At 39.0% G+C, this 21654-nt stretch overlaps 1 protein-coding gene across 1 annotated transcript in view; it reads right to left on the bottom strand.

The window, feature by feature from the left end:
* Window positions 1-2790: 2790 nt before the first annotated feature.
* The window catches only part of baiap3.L (BAI1-associated protein 3 L homeolog), a 186195-nt gene continuing 167331 nt past the window's right edge, over window positions 2791-21654 (bottom strand). Inside the window, exons 22-34 of the mRNA XM_041576487.1 lie at window positions 20906-21029; window positions 19044-19187; window positions 17950-18048; window positions 17277-17492; window positions 16847-16915; window positions 13764-13843; window positions 11152-11260; window positions 6987-7058; window positions 6134-6217; window positions 5919-6039; window positions 5169-5292; window positions 4803-5008; window positions 2791-4174 (exon numbers count right to left, since the gene is read on the bottom strand). Of these exons, the coding sequence (XP_041432421.1) occupies window positions 4074-4174; window positions 4803-5008; window positions 5169-5292; window positions 5919-6039; window positions 6134-6217; window positions 6987-7058; window positions 11152-11260; window positions 13764-13843; window positions 16847-16915; window positions 17277-17492; window positions 17950-18048; window positions 19044-19187; window positions 20906-21029 (1549 nt within the window). The 3' untranslated portion in view covers window positions 2791-4073. The remainder of the gene's footprint in view (window positions 4175-4802; window positions 5009-5168; window positions 5293-5918; window positions 6040-6133; window positions 6218-6986; window positions 7059-11151; window positions 11261-13763; window positions 13844-16846; window positions 16916-17276; window positions 17493-17949; window positions 18049-19043; window positions 19188-20905; window positions 21030-21654) is intronic.

Below are 21654 nucleotides of genomic sequence, written 5' to 3'. Positions count from 1 at the left end.
AAACCCCAGGTTCCGAGGGATAACAGGTCCCATACCTGTATTACAGGATACGGGAGTGTGTATCAACAAGATATAATCCACAAGCAAATGCAGCACTTTGCAGCTTCATTGACCAATCACGGCATCTTCAGGCAGTTTTACATTTTATTAAATGTAAAATACAAATATAAAACATTTGAATCATCAAACATGTAAAAGGTACTGTACTTTTCCCATTCCTCTATCTGCAAAGAAACATGACGTTTTCAGACATTTCCTACGTTCCAAATACACCAACACTGATATATAAAAATAGACCTAGAAATGGTAAAAGGACTCACGTTTCATTTCGAGAAATAAACTGCATTTGGCATAATCGTGGCATTGACCAGTGAACTAGCAATAGATATATTTAATTTCCAGCACAGCTTTACAGACCTGGAGCAGATAGTCACGTCACAACTGTGAATATAGAATTCTAGGCAAAAGGAAAACATCTGGGTTTTTTTTTTTTATGATTATTTTTTTTTTAAACATTTGCTACACGGCTAAAATAGGTATTACAAGAAAGGCTGGTTCCGAAGAAGCTCCTCCATATGAAATGGTAGCTAATTGTCCATAAGAAATACAAATCAAACACTAATATTAACTGTACAAACCACTGATGCTTTTATAGCATTATACCAACAGGAAAAAAATAAAACAAATGGAACTCTACTGTAGGAATATTCTGTTTCTGATCTGTGAACAAGAATTTCATAGATGCATTATTTCATAAATAATTGAGAAAGTGTCTTATGTTTAAATGTTATTAATATGCCTCATGTGATCAGTGGTGGTCAGGCACATATAGGGTTGACACCTGATCCCTTTAAGGGCCCTTGCACACGGGCGTTTTTGAGCTGCGTTCCGGTTTCATGCGTTCAGCCACAGGGGAGCGCAGGAGTAGATGCACTGAATTCTTCTCAATGGGGCACTACTCACACAGACGCATGTAAGCACCGAACGCAGGTAAAATGCAACATGCCGCGTCCCAACCTGCGTTCAGCGCTTACATGCGTCTGTGTGAGTACAGCCACATTGAAAAGAATTCAGTGCATCTACTCTTGCGCTCCCATGCGGCTGAACTCACAAAACTGGAACGCAGGTAAAAACACTTGTCTGTAAGAGCCATAAAAGCAAACACATATGGAATCCACAGCCTGCATGGCTAATTAGCAAGATGCATGGTGCAGACTGAACTGATTTAGGGCTCAGACAAATGTTTTTACCTGCGCTGTGAGAGTACAGCCCCATTGGAAAAAATGTAATCTGTCTATCCCTGCGCTCCCCTGCGGCTGAATGCAGAAAAACGGAACGCAGGGGAGCGCAGGTAAAAACGCTTGTCTGTAAGAGCCCTTAGGGTAGGACTACACAGACGTTTTCGGCGCTGCGACAAATCACATGCTACAGAAATTAGATAACTGTCGTGTAGCGTCGGATTAACGCTGCGACTTCATCCGACATTTCTATCTCTTACCTTATTTCCGTTGCATGCGATTTGTCACCGGTGTTTTGTCGAAAACGTCAGTGTAGTCCTACCCTAATATGCAGCATGCAGCTAAATGAATTGCTAATTAGCCATGCAGACTGTAGATTTCATATGTGTTAGGTTTTAAAGGGGTGAGGTGTCAACCCAAGGCTCATGAGTATCAAAGTGCTTTACAAGAGCTATAGTAGAGTGCAGCTCACAGGCAGTAGTGGGGTTAATATATATATATATATCCATATACAGTTCATTCTTCTATGCATATTACAGTACAGGTATGGGATCTGATATCCAAATGGCTCTGAATTACAAGATGTCAATAGTAAGCAAAGAATTCATTTTTAAAAACGACTCCCTTTTTCTCTGTAATGATAAAACAATCGCTTCTCATTGATGGTAAGTAAGCTACATGGATCTATATTTGTGGCAAAAAATTCTATTGGGTTTATTTAATGATTTTAATGTATGGAGATCCAAATTAGGGATGCACTGAATCCACTATTTTGGATTCGGCTGAACCCCCGAATCCTTTGCGAAAGATTTGGCCGAATACCGAACCGTATCCTAATTTCCATATGCAAATTAGGGATGGGAAGGCGAAAACATTTTTTTACGTCCTTGTTTTGTGACAAAAAGTCACATGATTTCCCTCCCCGCCCCTAATTTGCATATGTAAATTTGGATTTGGTTCGGCTGGGCAGAAGGTTTCAGCCGAATCTGAATCCTGCTGAAAAAGGCCGAATCCTGAACCAAATCCTGGATTCTGCGCATCCCTAATCTGAATTACAGAAAAATCCCTTATCTGGAAAACCCCAGGCCCCAAGAATTCCAAATCAAAGATCCCATACCTGTATGAGTATATTATTCATTTGCAGCTTGTTTAATAATTTTCCAGGCTTAACAAACACTTCCACAACCACTATCGGCAAACATATTCCAAATTAAATGCCCAACCATAGAGCTGTAAATAAGTGTGAAAAACACCCAAAAAATAACTTTGCATATTGCAGACTAGTAATTCAAGGGTCCTTTAATTTTTAGGGTAATAGAAATTGTGGTATTTTATGAAAATCTTATATTAAAGGAACAGTGTGCCTCTTTTTCAGCATGAGTGCAATGAGTAGGGCTTGTACTGAACATACTTTTTGTCTATTGTTTTAATCACAAATAAATCTATGGTTTTTATTTCATGAGCTAAAGAAAGAAAGCAGGGAAATTAAAAGGACTCCATGTGCAATCCTTGCAAGGTATTGTATTAGATTACCAATATACAGCTCCCTATATTAGCAGCAGTCCATTTTGCAGGGGGAGTATCAGAGCACTGGTAGTCTAATTATCTAACTCGCAAGGGCCAAACATGGAGTAGCTTCAACTAACCTGTTTAGCTCAAGGAATAGAAACCACAGATTTTTTTCTGTGATTAAAGCAATAGGCAAAAAGCATGCTCAGCACAAGCCCAATTGGTTGAACTCATGATGGCAGGGGGTTGTTCTGCCCCTTTAAATGGAATTTGTGGAATAGATCAGGGTTTTTTTTAAAAAAATGTCAACAATTCTGTCATTTTAAAGGGCCAGTAAACCTTAATTTTTTAAATTTCTTTTTGTATTTCTCCAGTGGAAATAGCAAGAGCTAAATGTATTTTTGCTGTGTTCCGCCTAAGCTTTTGTGTTTGGCTTCCAGCTTACATCTCTGCTGGTGGCGATTTGGGAGTGAACCCGCCCACATTTGAGTGTCTTCTGTCTTAAATCCACCTTTCTTACAAAAATATGCCTCTAATATGTCTAAAAGGACTCTTACACATGGGCGGTTTTTCCTGCACTCCCCTATGTAGCGCTTTCTTCCTTTCAGCCGCAGGGAAGCGCAGGAGTTGATGCACTCAATTATTGTCGCATGTGCCGAACGCAGGTGAAATTCAAAATGCTGCGTACCACCTGCGTTTAGCGCTTACAGGTGTCTGTGTGAGTACAGCCCCCTTCACAATAATTAATTGCGTCTACTCCTGGGCTCCCCAGCGGCTGAATGGAGGAAAGTGCAGCATTGGAGAGCGCAGGAAAAACCGCCTGTGTGTAAGAGCCCTTAGTCTAGTGCCTATAGCTTTAGCCGTGGCCATTGCTTCACTGGCAAGCTGCACTCAATGAGCTCCTTTTCACCTCCCACAAGAGTTGAGGGCCCTGTGGTCCTATAGACCTGATGTGATGCATTGTGGGAAAACGTGTGTAATAGTGCTTATGGCAAGCACTGTGAATAGGCAGCAGAATTTCCTTGAACAGACTGATGGATGGGTTACTTGTTCGGCGGAACCGAAGGAACGTTGAAGTCACACCGAGTATTACGATATTCATTTAACATATAATATTTAAAACGTTTAGTTCCTGTGCATGAACTGAGAACTTAACAATAGGAAACAAACCAAAGGAATATTAAACATTGTGGCATTTAGTAATTATGCAGTCCTTTTCAGAGCCAAGATGGCTGCCTCCTACTGACGCGGGGTGCTCTCCTCGGCCACAGGAAAAAGGTTCAGATTTTTGTTTTCACATTATTTGTACTTAATAAACATAACAGTTCAGTCTTCTTCCATGTATTTCTCCATTTCTCTGAGCTTTTTCACAAACTCCTGTGCCTCCTTGTCCATTCGCCCATCCAGCATTTTCAGTATTGATTTCACTAGAGGGCAAGAGAGAAGAGAAATATGAACAGATTCACTGATGCCAAATCACTGTACGCTGACCAGAAATTGATTCAAGGAAAAGAAAGCAACAAACAAGCAAGGGATGACAGAACAATAAAAGAACATGAACTATTGATATTTTATTAATATATAAGGGGATCAAATAATAATCTCTCTAATGCTTTTTTACCAGTAGGTCTTTCCAGCTGACACAAGGTCACCCATTCCGATTAGAAGAAAAGAGGTTCCGCCTAAATATTCGGAAGGGTTTTTTTACAGTGAGAGCTGTGAAGATGTGGAATTCTCTCCCTGAATCAGTTGTACAGGCTGATACATTAGATAGCTTTAAGAAGGGGTTGGATGGCTTTTTAGCAAGTAAGGGAATACAGGGTTATGTGAGATAGCTCATAGTACAAGTTGATCCAGGGACTAGTCCGATTTTGGAGTCAGGAAGGAATTTTTTCCCCCTCTGAGGCAAATTGGAGAGGCTTCAGATGGGTTTTTTTTGCCTTCCTCTGGATCAATTAGCAGTTAGGCAGGTTAAAAAAAGATAAAAGGTTGAACTTGATGGACGTGTGTCTTTTTTCAACCTAACTTAGGCAAATTATCCAATAAACCTCTTACCATTGGCCTTTGGTCTTGTTAGTTTTAATACTGTCGGCTGGACATTTTTCACCCCTCCAGTGATGTGGGGCCTGTTTAGTCCATATATCATGTTCATGGGCAGGACAGCCTCACCAGCAAAATCATTTGTGGAAAGCCAATCATGATCCATCACTGTAAAGACGATGCAGGCCGACTTCCTCCTACATTGCTCCGATGAAACCGAGCTGTGAAGGAATAGGATTAATGCATCAGGCCATGCTAAAGTTATATATTGATGTTGTTGTTTTTTTCTTATTGTCGTCACCCAATCGCAGAGATAATAATAATAATCAGAATAAAATGTAAGCATTTGTGTTTGTCTCCTTACACTGGAGAGGTACTTACAAATAAAAGAGTTCATCATACACCGGGTGCAGAGTCTTGGGTTTAACTTGTGTCCGTTGGCATTTCACCAGTGGGAAGATGTGATGAGGACAGAGCTCAATAATGACAAATGGGTCGCTCAGGCCTGCAAAGAGATGGATGGGATTATTTGAATTCAATGAAATGACACTGCAGCTTCTGCTTTGTACCGAGTGTTCCATCTGCAGTGTCACATTTATTGGCATCCTGTCTTCATGCAGCTTATTACATTTAGATTGAGCTACTATCCTAAGGACCCAACTAAAGGACTAGAAACTCTGTATGTAGCCTAGTAATACAGCTGCTGCACAAATAGTAACATAGTACATCAGCCCTCCAGTCCAACACTGTCAGGAAGAAGTGGGAAGTCCTCTATGAAACTGGAATTTAACACTTTACAAGCATAAGTGCATAAAAATGAATGATGACATGCACGAGGCACAAGCTAGGTGAAATGCAAAACACACACATTTTATATATATATATATATTAATGGTCTTGAAAAAGGTCCTAGAGTCGGACCGAAACGTCGGCCTGTTTTTTAATTATTTAAATAAAATTATGCTTTTAAACTAAACTGCCGATAGGTTCCCAGTGTGCACTCATTTACTTTGGAAGATATTGATTATGCGGATTCTGAGTAGCACCTGGGTTGCTTGCTGAATACAGTGGAGTGCGGATAACCAACGTTTTTCTATATATATATATATATATATACAGCAAAGTAGTCACCGTTTGCATCAAGTGCAATGAGGTCCGCTGCATGTAAAACTTCCACGTAGAGTTTTTGTTCGGAGGATTCATAGTAACACTTGACATTTAATCGCCCATACTTGCTCTGCTCGGATGATCTCTGTAAAGCATAATAAATATAAGTGATGAGAGGGAAGCAATACAGGATCACCGGCCCCTGGTGCAAAAAGAAGGGCTGCGCGGTAGAAATGTACCTGTTCCTTTATGTTGTCCAGGTAGTACTTCTCAATGAGCTCACTTGTAGAGCATTTATTCAAACGCAACTCTTGCTCTAAGAACTGGGCAGAAGAAAAGGAGATGAATGGAGGCCGTTTTTGGGCACAGATGCTGATTTCCAGCCACAAATCCATATGTACCAATGAGGGTAAAAACATGGTGGGAAAACGGTGAACATGATATAAAAGTGTCGCTGACACTATAGGGGCAATTCACTAACCAGATGTTGAATGTAGTTCAAAGTAGCAACAATCAGAAGTTTGCCTTCATTCATTCTACTTCAGCTGGTTGATCAGAACTAATTGCTATTTGTAATTGCTAATTGGTTGCAATGACTCAAATGGCATCTGCACGGTATACAGAGTGAACATGGGCTCAGGGTACGAATACACAAGCGGTTTTTCCTGCACTCCCTTGCGTTGTGCTTTCTTTCGTTCAGCCGCAGGAGTAGAGGCACTCAATTATTGTGAAGGGGGCTGTACTCACACAGACGCATGTAAGCGCCAAACGCAGTTGGGAAGGAGCATGTTGCATTTCACCTGCGCTCGGCACATACATGCGTCTGTGTGAGTACAGCCCCCTTCACAATAATTGAGTGCGTCTACTCCTGCGCTCCCCTGCGGCTGAATGGAAGAAAGCACAATGCAGGGGAGCACAGGAAAAACCACCCGTGTGTAAGAGCCCTTATTGCATTTTGCAGATTGGGATAGAAGTTTAATTGGTGGTCTCTCTGTACATCTGATCCTATTATATTTAGCTGCACATGAAGCCTAAACCGTATACAGATGAACATAAACAACTGAAACAATCAGAATATACAAAGGCGGTTACCCTATAATCTCCATTTCTCAGGGATTCCAGCGCCAGGCCCTGTCCCTCTGCATGGAAAAAGTCCACTAGAGCCTGCACAGATAAATACAGCGTTAGGCAAAGTACTATCATTTTACTTGTCATACAAATACATGTGACAGAGGGAAGACAGAAGCTTTAGTTTTAATACAGAGGGAATTCTTCTGTGCTTATGTTTTATGCATGAAGGAATCTTATACCATGGAGTCTCTTTTACATCATTAATGGTGTCAAACAATATTTTGCTAGGGAGGTGCTCTACCAATTTTATACACACAATTTTTTTAAAAACGAAAAAAAATACAAAACAAGAGCAGCGGGGTGTGGATTTCACAAACAACGGTGGGCAATTTACTAATAATCAGTAGAACTGGGCCTGGGTTATATAAGGCCCTGCACATTTGCCATCATTCTTTTTTGGTGTGTCAAATACAGGCGCTGTTCTCTGTAATAGAATAATGTACATGCCGCCATGCACCCAGTTTTACACTGCTATTATCATGAACTGGCAACAGGGACACCCCCTGCTGTTGCATCCAGCCAGCCCCCAGATGTTACTGAGTTCCAAGGTGTTACAATGGCACACCATGAATAGAAGTAGGGTGCTCAATGAAGGAGGGTAACATAAATCAATGGAACTCCATGGTTAAAATCAGAAAAAAAATCTATATTTCATATTACAAAAATAAACCCAATATGTTTCCACCCTGTAAAAAGGGGCCTTCCTCAGGGGAAAAAACAGAAATAAATGCAGACCTTACTCTCCAAGGTGCAGTGTGCAGAGTTTAGTTGTGGGTGCGTCATATTATTTACCCACAATACAGCATTAAAATGCATGCTCTTCAGTGCAAATTAGAAGCAATCACAAAGAAAATGTTCATTGTTGGGATGTTGTAATTTCCGGCGTCAAAATTACATTTGTGGCACAATGCACACGTTCTGCACTTGCCGATTGTAAATGAGCCCTATAATGTATGGATGCTCCTCAATTTACTCCACCCAAGCCCACTAAACGCTCCCTTCCTTATATTCACAGAACTTAACCAGCTTGAGATAAAGCCAAATTAAACAGCGCTGTCACATTTTATCCTTAGCTTACGATATAATTGGAATCAGTGCAATTCAGTAGCTCCCAGGGCTCACGTATTTATTATTCCGTGCCACTATATTATATGCTTCTAATTAAGGATAAAACTGTCAGGATTAAACATAAAGTTTAATACCCAGAGTGCAACGCAAGCACGTATGAATAATATCACAATTAGCTTTATGTGTTTGCACTTGGGGGAAAATGGGAATTCTCTAGATATATTCATTTATTGAGCACTTCTCAGTGTAAAAATGACACATATAAAGGGAGAGAGAATGTGTGGTGAGCAAGGAATGGTTTGCCCCAGTGAAACACTGGTCATTTCTACAGCAAATGTAACTGTCAGGGGTTGTTTGGAGCAAGATAAGACTACATTGCCTTTATATAATTTGGCACCAATTGAATCATCTCATAGTTGGGAGAGTGGCTCAAGGATGTCCAGATTCTGTTGGTCTAAGTTATACCAGTATAGGATCTGTTATCTGGAAACCTGTTATCCAGAAAGCTCAGAATAATGGGAAGGTCATCTCCTATAGACTCTATTCTAATCTAATAATTCAAAATGTTAAAGCATATTTCTAAAACAGTAGATTGTACTTGATCTCAACTAAGGTATAATTAATCCTTATTGGAAGCAAAAGAATTCTTATGGCTCTAATGACATTTAAAGTATGGAGATCCTCTCAAATACTCACAGAATTCAATTTAGCCAATTCAGGCCACACTGGACTCCCAGCAAATTGCATTTCAAGCATTACTACAGAACAATATGCCTGGTTTTCTCATAATTTAAATCTATGTGTATATATTTCAGAATTATTAGTCCAGCAGAATTATTAGTCTAACTTTATTATTATTCACTAATGTTAAGTTTTAAGAAATATATTCAATTAAACAAATTAAATATAAAAAAAATCCAAATTATGGAAAGACCCCTTTATGTGGAAACCCCCACGTCTCATTCTGGATAACACGTTCTATACCTGTACTCTCTGAGTTGGAGAATGCATCTCAACTCTCCCAGCACCTCCAGCCAAGCAAAGGGATATTGTCAGCAGCAGGCATCACTTATTCCAATATTGTAGCCGTTATAGAAGCCATCACATTGGCCTTCAAGCAGCTTTTCTCCATCATCCTAATGCTCAAAGCAACACTTTCTGTCCTTGTATTCCTGTAAACATGCTAATTAGGATGTTTTCTCTGTCTGGCTGCTCCTGGCTCAAAGGAAGGGTTATACAGTGGCAACAATTAGAAAGAAGCTGCCGTGCTGATGGGAAATCTCTGGGTTGTAGTTTCTGTCCTTACTTAGCAATGTTGGAACCAGACATGTAAAGGAGGAGATTATGGGGAGAGCAGGCTAATAACTAATGGCGGTGCTCCCTGCAGGCCCAATGTATTATCAGCAAACTCCCGCTGAGACATTTGGAATAATGAGGCATAGTGAAATGAGTTTATTGTGAACATGGAATTGTTGCTATCATAATGGGTAAATAAACACATCCATGACTTCAGCAACATGAAGTGACATTAATGCTTTCATCCAATAAATGTGCCCTTTATTCCGCATATTAAAACAAAAACTAGTTAATGAGATAACTTGCTGCTAATTTGTGCATTTGAATGACGTGCAAGTTATGGGACGTGTGGGTGGACGTCTTTGTGCCTCCCCTCGATTGCCGTTCTTGGATTAAATATTACATAGTGCTACCAAAAAGATATACACTGTATTTGAAATGTTCAAAAAATGTCTAATTCCTGCTTTTCACACTGCATGGTGCATTGTAGTGACCCCTACTGCACTTGCACCCAGGGTCTTGCTGCCATAGTGCAGTCAGTAGTGGAATAATTAGATGGGGGGGCATAGGCTACATCCACAGCCCCCCCTTCTAGGGTCTGGATGGGTGCAGATTCAGGCAAACATGTACCCAAGTTCTCAACAATGGGTCGGTGACATCACTGGATCTGTATGTGGTGGCTTGCCTGATTTTTTCTCCTAGCAGGTGCGCAAGTGCAAATAAAAATGAATATTAAAAGAAAATAAAATAGAAATAATAATTGAAAAAAGCCAGCTGGGCTTCTGATCACACTGGGCCCCTAGGTTATAGCCTACAAGAGCCTGTGCATTATAGGGGTTGTTCAATTTTACATTAACTTTTAGTATGATGTTATTATTTGTGGGTTTTAATTTAGCTTTTTATTCAGCAGCTCTTCAGTTTGCAATTTCAGCAATCTGGTTGCTAGCGTCCAAATTACCCTAACAACCACTTATTGACTTAAATAAGACAGTGGAATATGAATAGGAGAGGGCCTGACTATAAATATGAGAACACGGCTCAGTGACCATCTACTGTATATTTCTAAATAACACCTTGCAAGTCATTTTAACAGGCTGATTGTCCTTTAGCAATTGGCAAATCTCCCCAGTCTAGGAACCCAACCAGCCAGTCACCTTAGGTTTCATTATTTTAATGTTGATACAAAATTCACACCTTAAAACCAATTGGTTGCTAGGGGGTTAGTGAAATGGGCCGATTCTGTGCCATGGTACTGTACAGTCACATGATAGTTAATACACTCGTTGTATATCCTTGTTTAATTACTGTTAGAGTGAACAATTACTTCTGTTTGTCATTTTTATTTACGTGAAGAATTTCACAAGCCATCATGCTGAAATCATTATGTTATATACTACAGGATCCGTTATCCAGAAACCCATTATCTAGAATGCTCCGAATTACGGAAAGGCCATTTCCCATAGACTCTATTTTATCCAAGTAATCCAAATTTTTAAAAACTATTTCCTTTTTCTCTGTAATAATAAAACAGTAGCTTGTATTTGATCCCAACTAAGATATAATTAATCCTTATTGGAAGCAAAACCAGCCTATTGGGTTTATTTAATGTTTCAATGATTTTCAAGTAGGCTTATGAAGAGCTAAATTACAGAAAGATCCGCTGTCGGAAAAACTCCAGGTCCCGAGCATTCTGGATAATAGGTCCAATACCGTATTATGTTTATATTGTATAACAAAAACAGCTCATAGAGTGATGCCTTACCTCCAGTGTATAATAAAACCTTCCATAGAATTCCACTGAGACGCCCCTGTTGGATTCCACAGCGTCGATAATGAATTTCAGCAGAAGCCACCAAAGTGCATCGAGGACCCTGAGGGAGATTAACATTATAACACCTCTGTAGAGTGTATGAACAGACACACAGTCACAGTTTATTGGCAATGTGCCTGGGCACCAGCTCAAATATGGGAACTGAGAGACTGATCTGTAGTCACAGGATTTAGAGCGCAAATAAAAGGGAGATTTCTTTTCCCTCTGCAGATCCAACACAACTGATTTACATTAAAATGATTTATATGAGCTTAATATGGGATATATTTGGCCAGTGGAGTAAATGATGGCCTATGGGTCCCAGTGCAATATTTTGTGCAGGGCCAATTGGTATAATGTGCAAAGCTACCACATGGACTATTATTATTCTCACCCCTGAGGTATCACACCACACCCCTAAATAGGACCAATACGTCCCTAATTATGACTCCTAAAATAAAATCTATGTGGAAGTCACAATTATTCATTTCAAATGTTTCCATACAGCCAGAATGAGAAGAAAAGCCAATTGTAGACCCCCTAGACAGGCCACACACCCCAACAGGTTCATGAGAATGACCACATTTTATATCAGAGATAGGTTTCTTTTTCATTAAAGAAAGTAAAAATGGGATTTTATTTTTTGCCTTTACATGCCCTTTAAGTCAATGGGAGACGTCCAGGGATCAATTTGGAGTTGTTTGTAGCCTTCCTGACAGGCTTGGAGGCACATTTATCAAAGGTCCAATTTCAAATTCATGTGAGTTTTTAAAAACGCCCTAAACTCCCATAAATTCTATATTCGACCAATCGAAATTTATTAAAAAGAAAGAAAAAAAAAAATCAAATTTTTCAAATTTGGATTAACTAAATCGACCTGAAAACTCGAATTCGATTTGAATTTAAAAAACTCGGTTCAATTTTAAATTCAAATCAAGCTCGAGTTTTTGGGTCAATTTAGTTCATCCAAATTTAAATTTTTTTTTTTTTTTTTTAAATAAATCTCGATTGGTCGAATATCAAATTTATGGGAGTTTAGGGGCGTTTTTGAAAAGTCACATGAATTTGAAATTGGACCTTTGATAAATGTGCCTCCAAGCCTGTCAGGAAGGCTACAAACAACTCCCAATTGATCCCTGGACGTCTCCCATTGACTTAAAGGGCATGTAAATGCAAAAAATAAAATCACATTTTTACTTTCTTTAATGAAAAAGAAACCTATCTCCGATATACTTTAATTAAAAAATGTGTACCGTTTTTATAAACGGACTGTATGCAGTGAAATTCTCCCTTCATTTACTGCTGTGGATAGGAATTGTCAGACGGTCCCTAACTGCTGAGCAGGGAAACAATCATACTTATGAACAGCAGGGGGAGCCCCTGCCTTACTTCCCAGCCATGTGCAGAACTCAAGCAGCTTTGTTTATGACGATCCCTAAGCAGCCCAGACCACACTGAGCATGTGCACAGTCTTAGTCTTGCAAAGATGTTTAACAAAGTTACAAGATGGTGACCCCCCTGTAGCAAACTTTGAAAGCATGCATTATTTGTTTGATTAGGCTTGTGGTGCAGTAAGTTCATGTTTATAGTTAGTATACAAAATACAGCATTTCTAGCCTTATTCTATTTTAGACTTTACATGCCCTTTAAACAGCAATTTGGCAGGTTTTAGGTGACAAATAGTCTAATTCCAGTTCTAAAAGCACCAGAGTATGAGAAATCTTGAAAATTGAATTCAATTTTTTTTTTAAAAAAACTCAAATCGAATAACTCCCTAGTCAAATTTGACAGTTTTGACCATAAAAAATGTGAATTTCAAATTTTCAATTCGACCCTTGATAAATCTGCCCCTTGGTCTCCACCATGTCCAGCCACTTTACATCTGGACCCTGGATCTCTAGCACTGTTTACCAACCAGGGGCATGCATGGTAGAAGCCAAATGGCATCAAGTCTACATTTTGCATCAGCACCAGGGAGTAGACAATATTTGAACAAACAAACCCTGTTCCACACCTCTGTGCCTTTCTTTGGGGCCAGGTTGCTGAGGTTGGAAAGATTTTCCTGAACCAGCGCTGCACAATATCTTGGTGCTCTAAAAATACATGTTAATAATAATACAAAGGCACCATGGTTTATAATTGGCTTTAGTTCTCCTTTAAACATATATTTTTTTTAAAGCACCGTAAATCCAAACTGCACTACGGCTGCTCTTCTGATGTTTGATTTAAATAGATGACAGCAAGTCAAACTTGCACAAGAATGGCAGGTCTATTGCTTGTAGCTAGGATCCCCATTCAAGAATTCTCTTATATCTGTAATAGATATAGGGAGTGCAATGGGACAGTTGTATGGATGCTTATATACCCACTATACTTTGCAAGTTAAATAATTTTTGTCTTTACAGCAACTGGACGAAGCTCATAGATTTCCATTCAAACATCGACTCCAACATGGGAATAAAGTTCTGGGATTTTCCTATACTCACAATGCCAACCCATGGCAAATGCAGCAATTTGATTAACGAGCCAAGTGATAAGCCACATATAATCCCTGTATGTCCCACCTGTGTAGGTTTTCTTTCACCAAGGTTTCGTTCAGTATAATTAATTTGTCGTCGAGATATTTCATTAGTGGAGACACCGCCTGGAACAGATCACAAGCCATATGTCAGTGATTTAAATGACAGATAAATTATCAATGTTTGAACGTGTGAGCCGTAAAAGGCCTAACTGATTATGATTATCATTGTAATTATGCTCATATTTGTTGAGTGCTTCATAAACATGATGGCAATCACACTGATGGCGCTCTAAAAATACACTACAATATTAGGCTTGCTGACAGATAGCACAATAAGGGTGACATTTTATTGCACCTACACGCACGCTATTCTTCAAGTTGTATCTATCCGGACCTAGCTACAACCCCCCGCATGCTTAGTAAATACCGAATGAGACAAATATTTAAAAATAATCACGTATCCCCATTGCATGTGGTCAGCAGCCCTAGAACCCTTTATATTAGGCTGTATATTAGTCAAAGGGCAGGGACACACATGGAGATTCGGGGAGAATCACTTCTTCAGCTACAATCTAAATCGCTGGTGGGATGGCACTTGGAGCACTTTGATTTCCGAAATTGCCTCACGAAGAAACTTCGGACAAGTTCAGAAAATGAAGCACTCCGAGTGCCATCCTGCTGGCGATTTCGGGGAGAGAGTTAGTCGCCCGAAGAAGAGGCGGTTTGTTGCCGGGCAACTAAATCTCCTCGAATCTCCGCATCTGTCCCTGCCCTAATGCTTCAATGAGCTCAGGCTACTTCCCACAAGACAAAGCATGTTTTCAGCACTTTGTATTCTGCTCTAATATACAAAAGCTATTAATAACATGTGAATATATTATTTTAAAGAGTAATTATTGATGTCATCTGTTATTATCATCGCAGATGTCATGCCACAAAGTACTACAAACTTTAAATTAATATCATACTGTAAGTCACCTTGATGCGCCATTGTTCCACTGGCATCACAAGGACAACATCACAACAGATAACACTGTGTAAGTATGACCCACCCTCACAATGCATGTAGTTTTAAAGTGTGACTAGCTAGCTCATTAAATGGGTTGTTTACCTTTAAATGAACTTTCAGGATGATGTAGAGAGTGATATTCTGAGACAATTTGCTATTGGTTTTCATGTTTTATTACAGTCATGTGAAGAAGTTTGGGAACCCCTCTTAATTATTATTAATTTAATCATTTGGAGTTTTGTTTATCATTGGCTGAGCTTTCAAAGTAGCAACTTCCTTTTAATATATAACGTGCCTTATGGAACGTATTTCAGCAGTGACATAACGTTTATTGGATTAACAGAAAATATCCTATATGTATCATAACAAAATTAGACAGGTGCACCCCAACAGAGATATTATATCAATACTTAGTTGAGCCTCCTTTTGCCAATGTAAAAGCCTCTAGACACCTCCTATAGCCTTTGATGAGTGTCTGGATTCTGGATGGTGATATTTTTGATCATTCGTCCATACAAAATCTCTCCAGTTCAGTTAAATTTGATGGCTGCCGAGCATGGACAGCCTGCTTCAAATCATCCCATAGATTTTCGATGATATTCAAGTCGGGGGACTTTGATTGCCATTCCAGAATATTGTACGTCTCCCTCTGCATAAATGACTTTGTAGATTTCCAAGTGTGTTTAGGGTCATTGTCTTGTTGGAAAATCCAACCCCTGCGTAACTTCAACTTTGCGACTGATGCTTGAACATTATCCTGAAGAATTTGTTGATGTTGGGCTGAATTCATCCGACCCTCGACTTTAACAAGGGCCCCAGCCCCTGAACTAGACACACAGCCCCACAGCATGATGGAACCTCCACCAAATTTGAGGATGTAGCAGGTGTTTCTCTTGGAATGCGGTGTTCTTCTTCTGCCATGCAAAGAGCTTTTTGATATGACCAAATAACTAAATTTTTGTCTCATCAGTCCAAAGCACTTTGTTCCAAAATGACTGTGGCTTGTCTAAATGAGCTTTTGCATACAACAAGCGACTCTGTTTGTGGCGTGAGTGCAGAAAGGACTTCTTTCTCATCACCCTGCCATACAGATGTTCTTTGTGCAAATTGCACTGAATTGTAGAACGATGTACAGATACACAATCTGCAGCAAGATGTTCTTGCAGGTCTTTGGGGGTGATCTTTGGGTTGTCTGTAACCATTCTCACAAACCTCCTCCAGACCTGGATTTTACAGCAACTGTACATGTAGCCTTCCATTTCCTGATTACATTCCTTACAGTTGAAACTGACAGTTTAATCCTCCGAGATAGCTTTTTGTAGCCTTCCCCTAAACCATGATACTGAACAATCTGAGCGATCTTTTGAGCGTTGCTTTGAGGATCCCATGCTGTCACTCTTCAGCGGAGAGTCAAACAGAAGCACAACTTGCAATTGGCCACCTTAAATACCCTTTCTCATGATTGGACACACCTGCCTATGAAGTTCAAGGCTTAACGAGCTAATCCAACCAATTTGGTGTTACCAGTAATCTGTATTGAGCAGTTACATGCGTTCAAATGAGAAAATATACAAGGGTACCCAAATTTTTGCACAGTCATTTTTTCACATTTGATTTAATTTCATACAACTGAATACAGCTTCACTAAAAACCTTTGTTCAGAAAACACCCCAGTACTCAGATGTTCCTGGGAAATGAAAGACATACCACTGTTATTTTTTTTGTTGAAAGTGGAGTAAATTATTAGGCAGGCTGAGAGGGCTTCCCAAACTTTTTCATATGACTGTGGTTGTGGTTTTTGAGTTTAGTTTTTTTCAGCAGCTCCCTAGTTTGCAATTTCAGCAATCTAGTTGCTAGCGTCCAAATTACCCAAGCAACTGTGATTTGATTTGAATAAGATACTGGAAAAATAGTAATAATAATACATGTGTAGCCTTACAGAGCATTGTTTTTTTAAGATGGGGTCAGTGATCCCCATTTGAAAGCTGGTAAGAGGAATATGATCATTAAGGCCAAATGAAAAGTTGCTTAGAATTAGCCATCCTATAACAGTGCATTTAAAGGTGAACAACCCCTTTAATAAAAATATAAAAATGATGGAAGTTAAGAGGACTCACCTCATCATTCTGAATGGAGTCTGGTGATAGGCTTATGTGCTGTATATATTTCTTTATATCACCGATCATCTGCACAGACAAAACAATTTAAAGTAAGACAACATCTGCTTTTTTTGTTTCCTAAGTTGATGCTTCTCAAAACATATGGCACTAGAGGAAGTGCCAGAGGGTAGAAACCCTCTTAAATTTTTTGGGATTATTATGGATGTTTACAGGGAATACGTATTGCAAGACTTGTAGATCCTATATATTTTATAACGACAATTTACAAATTTTATTAAATGGTCATAACCCATGAGACACAACTCCAACTCAATTAACCTATGAAGCAGCATTTACAAGAATTGAAGAGGGGTAAAAGATTAAGCTGCTTGAAATTCTCAGACAAACCAGAATGTCTGAAGAATGAACCAATATATTATTTGCATACCTTTTCTGTAAGGTGCGAAATCATGTTTTTGGCTTCCCTTTGCATGTCAATATCAATGTTTTGAAGCTGAGTGTTCATCGCTTTCTGCACCTGGGGTTTTCCATCTGTCCCAGAGGAAGGCTCCACCGCTATCTCAAGAGGCTTCCAATCGAGGTCCCTCAGAATGTTGCCCATGAACTTGCGGATGTGCTCGATATTGTTGAGAACTATGCAGAGCTGATGCAACACATTTGTTTAAAATGATAAGTTATTCAAGCAGCCTGTTCAAATTAAATACTAGTGCAAATTACACTAAAAACTCCTAACTTTGGTATTAAATGACATCAGACGTTGGTACTGATCTGTTATCAATGTGTGACTCAGAACCAAACCACCCTGAACACCAGATCAGAGGTTTACAAACTGTGGAGCTGTCCTCTAAAGCAGTGTATAGAGGGATGCAGTCTGTGCCAGATTTGACATGAATACTGATCAGCTGTGCCACATTTGTATGTGTCTGTAACCCTGTTACGAACTAAGGGGGACCAGCAAATTTTTGGAATTCATGGGGCGTTTTATGTCCAAAAAAAAATCCTCTGACCATCATAGCACATAAAACGTTACAATTTTATATTATAAAGGATACAAAAATAAACCATCCCCCTTAGTAAATGAGTTCAGTGATTGTATTTACCTGCTCAGTAATAAGGGCTTGTCCCACTGTTGACTGGTGACTTTTGTCCACCTTGCGCCTAATTGCTTCTGAATAATATATTGCTGCTTTACATATATCCTAAGAATAAATCAGAAGGCAGTGTTAATCTGTTTGCTTCCCAAAGTGTGGGGCTGGACCACCTGGGGAGCCCATAGCAGTGATGCAACAGCCTGAATGTAAATTATTGCAATATTTAGGAAGAATGCCAATTTGCTCTCCTAGATTTCCCTGAAACCCAACTAGAAGGTCAGTTAGGGTGAGATTTGGGGTGATTTGGGGAACGTATTTGATGTCCTATATATGTTTAGGCCTATACCTGATTGACTGACGCACCAAAGGTTTTCTATATTTAAAACTTGACCACGAGTGGAGAGAGGAGTCCGAAACAAAAATTGATCCTCCAATGGGGCCTTGAACCAAAAATGGCTGACAACCACTGTTATATAGTAAGTAAAACCTTAACCTTTATAACATACTTGCCATGTTGATCTGCAATTGATCACTATCATCTTGATGAACAGGAACTTTTATGTGTTTATTTTGATATGTATGATTTATGTTAATTAGAACCCTTATAGATAGCAAATACAGGTATGGGACCTGTTATCCAGAATGCTCGGGACCTGGGATTTTCCGGATAACGGATCTTTCTGTAATTTGGATCTTCATGCCTTAAGTCTACTAAAAATTAATTTAAACATTAAATAAACCCAATAGGCTGGCCTTGCTTCCAATAAGGATTAATTATATCTTAGGTGGGATCAAGTACAAGCTACTGTTTTATTATTACAGAGAAAAAGGAAATCATTTTTAAAAATTTGGATTATTTGGATAAAATGGAGTCTATGGGAGACAGCCATTCTGTAATTCGGAGCTCTCTGGATATCGGGTTTCCGGATAAGGGATCCTATAGTTTACACGTTTACTAGTTGATAACTCCAAATATATGCATTTCTAAAGCATATAGCAAGGGTTTTAAGGTTTATTGTCCTTTTAACATGCAAACTTTTTTACTTGTCCTTTTAACATGGAAACTTCTTGTGATGGCAAATCATTTTTTTCTTTTTGCTTACATCAGAAAGTTGAGTTAAAAACACAAAAGCCTCTGCGGAGTCGGGCCATGCAAGCTGTGCCCAGAATTCTTTGATTTGTGAGAAGCAGATTGTGACATCGACTGCAGAACTGCTGTGCTTGGAAAGAGAGTCTACATATTCAAGCTGTGAAAACAAGATCAAAATTGAGATTTGCTGTGCACTAATGATGTAAGTAAATTGCACAAGCTGCAGGATGTATATGAACAAACACTAAAACCATTTACCTAATCAGGAAAGATTTTCGCTGCTACATAATGCCTTAAATTACCTTCTAAAATCTAAAGACTAGCATGCTGCCTCCATATAGGCACACTGTTGTTATTAGTAATCACTGTTGTTTTCACTTTGCCATAAACTACCACCCGTATTAGATAAAAAAATTAGTAGTCAGAAGAGTTCTGGGGTAGTTTAAAGAACTTTTAAAAAAAATACTTAAATTGAAAATAAATCATTTAAATTTTGCTGGACACTGTTATTAAGGCAAGTTTTATATTATCCCAAAATATTGTGTATGTACCAGAATGGGAGACCTAATGCCCAGGCCAATCACAAGCGACACATTTATAGACCATGAGGAGGGATGTGAGGAGAGCAGTGAAGTGCTGTATGGAAAGTGCTTCAGGCACAGAGGAAGGTGTAGGCAATGCATAACTGACAGTTCAGATGTTTAAATGCCTTTATAACAGGTATGGGTGTTTTAATAAAGAAAAGAAAAGATTTGGGGTTTCATTTTTAATATGCAAAGGCTTTTATTATATAACATTCAATGTGTGATTGACAGATCCTGTTTAAGTCCCTATGCTGGCAGGTGACACTGCAGGGTACTAAGCTTCCGGGTCTCCTTGTTGAAGCTTCTGGCTGCTCTACTAACTACCCTGATCCTATCTTTCACTCTTAGAGTGAGCTGTTACAGAACTTTCTCCTACTGGGGCCAACTTCTATCTCAGGCTCTCCAGCATCAACCACCCCCTCCATCAAATGGGGTCCAAAGAGACCAGGCACATGATGGCATCCCTTTTTTTAAAGACTAGATAAACCCGACACCCCTGGCCAACTACAGAACTCCCAAGGGACACCTTAACCTTGAAACAATTCCCCATCCCAATTTTTAACAAAGCCCAGTCCTTGGCTGGATAAACCCTTATGATTAAAATAAGATGGAGAAAAACCATTACCCCTCTACATTTATATAGAGCAGACACATTGATGCATTGCTTTACTGGGATTATACTAAATTGACATTAGTCCCTGCCCCAGAGGATCTTACAATCTAGGGTTACTATCACATTAACACACACTATGGTCAATTTTATTTTGAGTCAATTAACTCGCTTGAATGTTTTCTGAGTGTGGGAAGAATCATCATGGTACATAATAATTGGCCTTAGAGACAGGATTTTTCTGTTGTTCCTGATACATTTAGAGCTCAGTTCTTACCTATAGTATATATTATAAGAAATACTCGGGCCAGTACATGAGAAAATGACACACTCATGTCCAGTGGAATCTGCGTAGTCACAGAAAGCCAATTCCAATATCCATTCAATGGAACGTATAGCAAGGGATACAGCATCAATGATAAAACATTTTAACAGCTAGGTGGCAGTAAAATCACAATGCCAAAATAAAGACAGACAAAAAAGCAAAACGTAATGGATAAATAGATACACAAAAAAAGATGGATGATAGATATTAAAGGAAGTCTGTTCTTAAGTGACCCAGGTGTAAAATGAAACAGAATGTAAGTGGCACCCTTGTACTATGGTATACTGTATGTGAACACTGTCAATAGAAAATCAGAATATGTCTGTATTCATAAATAATAATTATATCATCAATACCTTATCCATGTCCGCCGCTCTCTGAATCCTTTCACATGTTTTTTCATGTATAGTTATTAGCCAAGTATGAATTGAGACTTTAAACAGTTCGTGGAATCCTGACAGAGCCAGGGATTTGTTGTCTCTGGGAGGAAAGTTATAAGCATGAGAATAGCAACACACAGTTCTTATTGCATAACTTGATATAACCTTAATGGCAATAAGTAACGTTCCTTATTCATTGAGCTACTGTACCAACCGAGTGGTAAAAGGAGCCCTCTGGGATTATGTCTCCATAGTGGAATCCACATGGAATCATTTAATGGCCCCATACCAAGTCTGCAAGAATCATAATTATTGGTTGCGGAACAATATTTTGTTTATTTACAGTTTCTTAAAGAAACAGCCATTTTACAGAATATTCCCAGGTTAGTGGCATGTGTAATAATAATAATAATATGTCATAGAGGCATGGTGGTAATTTTCATTAGTGGATCGTTATCTAAAACACTAAGGAATGTTAATGGGGATAGCCTAATTAAATACTTTGCTACTGGAAAAATGACAGAAGTACATTGGGTGCACAAAACTCTTCTGTCTCGAAGTAAATGAGCAAATCAGTGCTAATGGGTTACAAATAATGATCTAACGATGCTTCATTGAGACTCATTAATTAATGCCCTTTCTGCTGTAATATTTTTGAATCAGTTTCATGCATGTGCTTTCCAGTGGACGGTGATGCATAAACAACTGTGGTTTGCAACATTTCA

The sequence above is a fragment of the Xenopus laevis genome, chromosome 9_10L, assembly GCF_017654675.1.
Source record: "Xenopus laevis strain J_2021 chromosome 9_10L, Xenopus_laevis_v10.1, whole genome shotgun sequence".
Taxonomy (NCBI): domain Eukaryota; kingdom Metazoa; phylum Chordata; class Amphibia; order Anura; family Pipidae; genus Xenopus; species Xenopus laevis.
The sequence above is the reverse complement of the archived record's forward strand: the minus strand, read 5'-3'. Positions and strand labels throughout refer to the sequence as shown.